At 48.5% G+C, this 6,000-nt stretch overlaps 1 protein-coding gene and 1 long non-coding RNA gene across 3 annotated transcripts in view; one reads left to right on the top strand and one right to left on the bottom strand.

Annotated features, from left to right (window-relative positions):
- Positions 1–408, bottom strand: part of CHGA (chromogranin A) — a 37,546-nt gene extending 37,138 nt beyond the window's left edge. The window contains exons 1-2 of one of the 2 annotated variants that reach the window (XM_089665630.1): positions 267–408; positions 50–158 (exon numbers count right to left, since the gene is read on the bottom strand). In XM_089665630.1, coding sequence (XP_089521756.1) covers positions 50–95 — 46 coding nt within the window. In that variant the 5' untranslated portion in view covers positions 96–158; positions 267–408. The remainder of the gene's footprint in view (positions 1–49; positions 159–266) is intronic. The other variant, XM_089665629.1, reaches the window with a different exon arrangement.
- Positions 409–3,899: 3,491 nt separating this feature from the next.
- LOC149431404 (uncharacterized) lies at positions 3,900–5,711 on the top strand. Its single transcript, XR_016309276.1, has 2 exons — positions 3,900–5,334; positions 5,428–5,711. It is a non-coding gene; the product is annotated as an uncharacterized LOC149431404 (long non-coding RNA).
- The last annotated feature ends 289 nt before the right edge of the window (positions 5,712–6,000 follow it).

Here is a 6,000-nt window from a genome sequence, read left to right on the forward strand (position 1 = left end):
CAGCACAGCATCCCCCATTGGCACCCAACACACACATATTGGCTCCTACCTTGTGCTGCACACAGGGCGAGGGACAAGACTCCTACAGAGAGCATCCTGGGATCCGGCTGGCTGCAGTCTGCTGGGAAATGCTGCAATCACTCCTTGGGGTCCAATCCCTGCATAAAATACAAGGGGACAATGTTACTGGAAGGGAGAGGAGTGAGGAAGGAGACAGAGCAGGCAGATTAGAGGTGTCTGCCTAAGAGGATGAGGAGCATAGCCACCTTCCTCCCTCCCCTGCTCGCTCTTGGTGCCTAGTGAGCACTGCAGCATTGGGTTATATATGCCAGAGATGGTGGAAGTGACATCATGCAGCCCCCCTCCCTCTGTGGCACTATGGAGCAGAGGAGGAGGAGAGGGGAGGTGGAGGGAAGAGGCTAAGCAGCTCTGCTTTGTATGGGTGACATGCACCTATCACCTAGAGCGCTGCTCGCAGGCACGGTGCAAAACTGCTGTGCAAGGCGCATGTGCGGCATTGCTGGAAGGTTGGTCAAAGCAATGGAAACTGCAGGTCAACAATTCTAAATTCAGAATAATGTGATTCAGGAAAATGTATCTTCTGATAGAGAACAAAATTGGGGGTGCAGTGCTGGCCAGAGTTACAGAGGAAAAAATGATTTGGGGTGCTTGTTTCAGATGAGTGCAAAATGAGTAAACAGAGCAGACATTAGAGAAAGTGATGAGAATTTTGATTTGCATCACTAAAGATGTCACCAGCAAGATGAAGGAGGTCCCGTTCTCTCTATATAGATCTTTATATTACTGGAAGGATCTCCAGCAAGAGGAAGGAGGTCCTGATCCCTCTATATAGATCTTTATGTCACTAGAGGGGTCACCGGCAGGAGGAAGGAGGTCCTGATTCCTCTATATAGATCTTTATGTCACTAGAGGGGTCACCGGCAGGAGGAAGGAGGTCCTGATCCCTCTATATAGATCTTTATATCACTAGAGGGGTCACCGGCAGGAGGAAGGAGGTCCCGATTCCTCTATATAGATCTTTATATCGCTAGAGGGGTCACCGGCAGGAGGAAGGAGGTCCTGATTCCTCTATATAGATCTTTATATCGCTAGAGGGGTCACCGGCAGGAGGAAGGAGGTCCTGATTCCTCTATATAGATCTTTATATCACTAGAGGGGTCACCGGCAGGGGGAAGGAGGTCCCAATTCCTCTATATAGATCTTTATATCGCTAGAGGGGTCACCGGCAGGAGGAAGGAGGTCCCGATTCCTCTATAGCAGCGGTTCTCAACCTGGGGCTCGCGACCCCTTTGGGGGTCAAACGACCATTTCACAGGGGTCGCCTAAGACCATCGGAAAACACATATTTCCGATGGTCTTAGGAACCGAGACACCGCTCCTGTTTCAGGCGATCTGTGGGCGGGATGATATGCTGCCCCTGTAACCTGGCCACACCTCCGGGATCACTCAACAGCTCTGCCTCCTCGCCGCTGATTGGCCACCGGAACTGTAGCTCAGGAGAGGCACACAGGCGGCCAATCACCGGCGAGGAAGTGGAGCTTGGAGAGGAGGAGCCGAGCGGCAGCACGCGCAGATCAAAGAAGATAGAGGGAGCTGCAGGAGCGAGTGAAGAGAGAGGCCAGAGAAGGAAGACAGCTGACAGGTAAGTGCAAATTTTGCTGCTGCAGCCAGGTATGCAGGATGTAGATGGGAGAGGGAGAGAGCGAGCCCAGGCTGGAGCAGGAGTCAGCAAGGTAAGTATCATTGGTGTCAGTGGGAGGGATAGTGCCCCATCGTTGGTGTCACTAATACCAACGATGGGGCACTATTCCTCCCACTGACACCAATGATGGGGCACTATTCCTCCCACTGATACCAATGATGGGACACTATTCCTCCCACTGACACCAACGATGGGGCACTGTTCCTCCCCCCACTGACACCAACGATGGGGCACTATTCCTCCCCCCCACTGACACCAACGATGGGGCACTATTCCTCCCACTGACACCAACGATGGGGCACAATTCATCCCACTGATACTAATGATGGGGCACTATTCCTCCCACTGACATCAACGATGGGGCACTATTCCTCTCACTGACACCAACGATGGGGCACTATTCCTCCCACTGATACCAATGATGGGACACTATTCCTCCCACTGACACCAATGATGGGGCACTATTCCTCCCACTGACACCAATGATGGGGCACTATTCCTCCCCCTGACACCAATGATGGGGCACTATTCCTCCCACTGACACCAATGATGGGGCACTATTCCTCCCACTGACACCAATGATGGGGCACTATTCCTCCCACTGACACCAATGATGGGGCACTATTCCTCCCACTGACACCAATGATGGGGCACTATTCCTCCCACTGACACCAATGATGGGGCACTATTCCTCCCACTGACACCAATGATGGGGCACTATTCCTCCCACTGATACCAATGATGGGGCACTATTCCTCCCACTGATACCAATGATGAGGCACTATTCCTCCCAATGACACCCACAATGGGGCACTATTCCTCCCAATGACACCCACAATGGGGCACTATTCCTCCCACTGACACCCACGATGGGGCACTATTCCTCCCACTGACACCCACGATGGGGCACTATTCCTCCCACTGACACCAACGATGGGGCACTATTCCTCCCACTGACACCCACGATGGGGCACTATTCCTCCCACTGACACCCACGATGGGGCACTATTCCTCCCACTGACACCCACGATGGGGCACTATTCCTCCCACTGACACCCACGATGGGGCACTATTCCTCCCACTGACACCCACGATGGGGCACTATTCCTCCCACTGACACCCACGATGGGGCACTATTCCTCCCACTGACGCCAATGATTGGGCACTATTCCTCTCACTGACGCCAATGATTGGGCACTATTCCTCCCACTGATGCCAATGATAGGGCACTATTCCTCCCACTGATACCTATGATGGGGCACTATTCCCCCCACTGACACCAATGATGGGGCACTATTCCTCCCACTGACGCCAATGATTGTACACTATTCCTCCCACTGACACCAATGATGGAACACTATTCCTCCCACTGACGCCAATGATTGTACACTATTCCTCCAACTGATGCCAATGATGGGGCACTATTCCCCCCACTGACGCCAATGATGGGGCACGATTCCTCCCACTGACACCAATGATGGGGCACTATTCCTCCCACTGACACCAATGATGGGGCACTATTCCTCCCACTGACACCAATGATGGGGCACTATTCCCCCCACTGACACCAATGATGGGGCACTATTCCTCCCACTGACACCAATGATGGAGCACTATTCCTCCCACTGACACCAATGATGGGGCACTATTCCTCCCACTGACACCAATGATGGGGCACTATTCCTCCCACTGACACCAATGATGGGGTACTATTCCTTCCACTGACACCAATGATGGGGCACTATTCCTCCCACTGACACCAATGATGGGGCACTATTCCTCCCACTGATACCAATGATGGGGCACTATTCCTCCCACTGACACCAACGATGGGACATTATTCCTTCCACTCACACCAACGATGGGGTACTATTCATCCCACTGATACCAACGATGGGACACTATTCATCCCACTGACATCAGTGATGGGGCGCTAGTCCTCCCACTGCAAAATTACAGTTATGAAGTAGCAACGAAAATAATTTTATGGTTGGAGGTCACCACAACATGAGGAACTGTATTAAGGGGTCGCGGCATTAGAAAGGTTGAGAACCACTGCTCTATAGAGAACTTTATATCACTAGAGGGGTCACCGGCAGGAGGAAGGAGGTCCTGATTCCTTTATATAGATCTTAAAATCACTAGAGGGGTCACCGGCAGGAGGAAGGAGGTCCCGATTCCTCTATATAGATCTTTATTACCTGTTCCATTTGTTTCATCAGTTCAGTCATGTTTTTTTGAAGAAAAAATGGATCGGTTCACATCATTTTCTCTTCAGTTTCTTATCAGTTTTTTATATCCTTTACCAATGCAAAAACAGATGCAAAAATGGACCGTATATCCATTTACATCAGTTTTTTGTCCGTTATGTTTTTTTTTACGGAACAAAAATAGGGCTTCCTCCAATTAAAAAAAACAGATGTTAACGGAAGCGAATGTAAATGGATTTCAACGGATGATCATCCGCTAGCCAATAGAAATGTATCCATAACCGACATACGGAACGCCCGCGTGAAAGTGGACTAAATCACTAGACGGATCAGCAGACTTCCAGCAGAGGTAGTAAGGCAGTCAGCAGAGAATTTCAACATTTGGGACAGTCTCTTTCTAACATTGCTGGGTATGTGATGGTATTGGATAGTCTCCAGTCGGTTCCCAGATGATGCAGCAATTCTAACTACAATGAGAGAATGTTATCATTACCATAACCAGCATGGAACCCTCTCATCGGACACCATCCTTAACCCCTTGACGCCGATCGCATGCAAATATGCGGCCTCTCGGCGTCTGGGCCTTGTCACCAAGTGCCGCATATTTGCGTGCAATTAAAAAATACATATAGTATGTGCTGAAAGTGCGCACCCTGCACGCTCCCAGCATATATGTCCGCTACTCCCAAAAAGGTCCTGATCTCCCCTTTTGATCGGGACCTTTTCTGATCTCGTGACCGCCGTCATGGCAAATCACGGCGGTCACATGACCCTAAAACCCCGCCCCACCTCCCAGCTTCTAAAACTCTGAAAGGGCCAGGAGGCGCCGGCGCCAAGAGGTTAAAATAATAATTCAATCACAATGAAAATGATGTTCAGAAAGAACAGCCCAATTGGTCAGTTGCCATTACGAGGTTTGTGATTGGGCATTAAAACGGCCTCGCACTGCGCGGGATCCTCCGCCATTCACTTACAACACATTCATTTTTCGAATATATTACAGGCAGATTCTGCAGATGCCATTCCAATCTGCAATCAATATCTGAGTGGACACTGCAGCCCCATCCTGCCTGGCAGATCTGCTGGTAATCATCGTAATTGGAAGTTCCTGTAGTCTGGCATTGCGTTCATACCGGATGCTGCGTGTGAGCGGAGACGTGCTCCAGCTTTTACCAATGTATGCTGCTCAAAAAAATCAAAGGAAGACTTTGAAAACCTATCAATGGGGAAATGGAATCAATGATCTCAATGGGGAACAATCTCCTGCTAGATATCTATATCTATACAGCGATAGATGCGGCACCAGGGGTCTTTGCACGTCATTTCATGGCCTCAGCTATGGAAGAAATTTGTCTTCTAAACACAGTGAAGAATTTCCTTTTCACGATTTTTGGTGGTTATGTACGTTATGTATTCCATATGGCTAATTTTCTGTTGTTTAATTGTAAGGATGTGTATCAATTCTTGTTTCATTGATAACAATTATTGTTATAGAGTGGTATCCTTTCCCTGAAGAAGAATCTGTACTAATGTATTCAAAACGCATTGGCTCCCAGGATGAATATATATCTGCAGTCAAACTTGAGGTTGCGAGATGGAAATCAGCTTTTGAGGGATACCACTGGATACATACTGCATAAACCACAAATTGGTGTCGTAAATGCTTTGTTATAAACCATTGCTGTTGATATTGGTCGAGTATGCACTACCTGAGATACTTCAATGTGTCAAAACAAAAACGATTTTTTGCTAAAATAAAATAATGATCTTTTTAACAAGTGACTTCTTTGTATATGTTTAAGTTTGCCTTAAAAATCCCTGAAAAATGTAAGCTAAAAATTCTCTTTGTATCTATACTGACATGGACGGGGGATGGGTGAGGAATGTAAGGACGCCCCATCGTTTGATGGAAACGAAAATGATCGACCTACAGAGGACTGAATTCAAAAACACCCCGAAAATCATAGTGGAAAAATGATGCAGCAGACGAGTCCATTTTGGTGAAATGTCATTGCAGCAACTCAGAATGGTCCTCAGTAGTCTGTATGGCCCCCACGTGCTTGTATG

Source organism: Staurois parvus, unplaced genomic scaffold, assembly GCF_062004578.1.
Source record: "Staurois parvus isolate SC_StPar_1 unplaced genomic scaffold, SC_StPar_1.0 ptg002279l, whole genome shotgun sequence".
Taxonomy (NCBI): Eukaryota; Metazoa; Chordata; class Amphibia; order Anura; family Ranidae; genus Staurois; species Staurois parvus.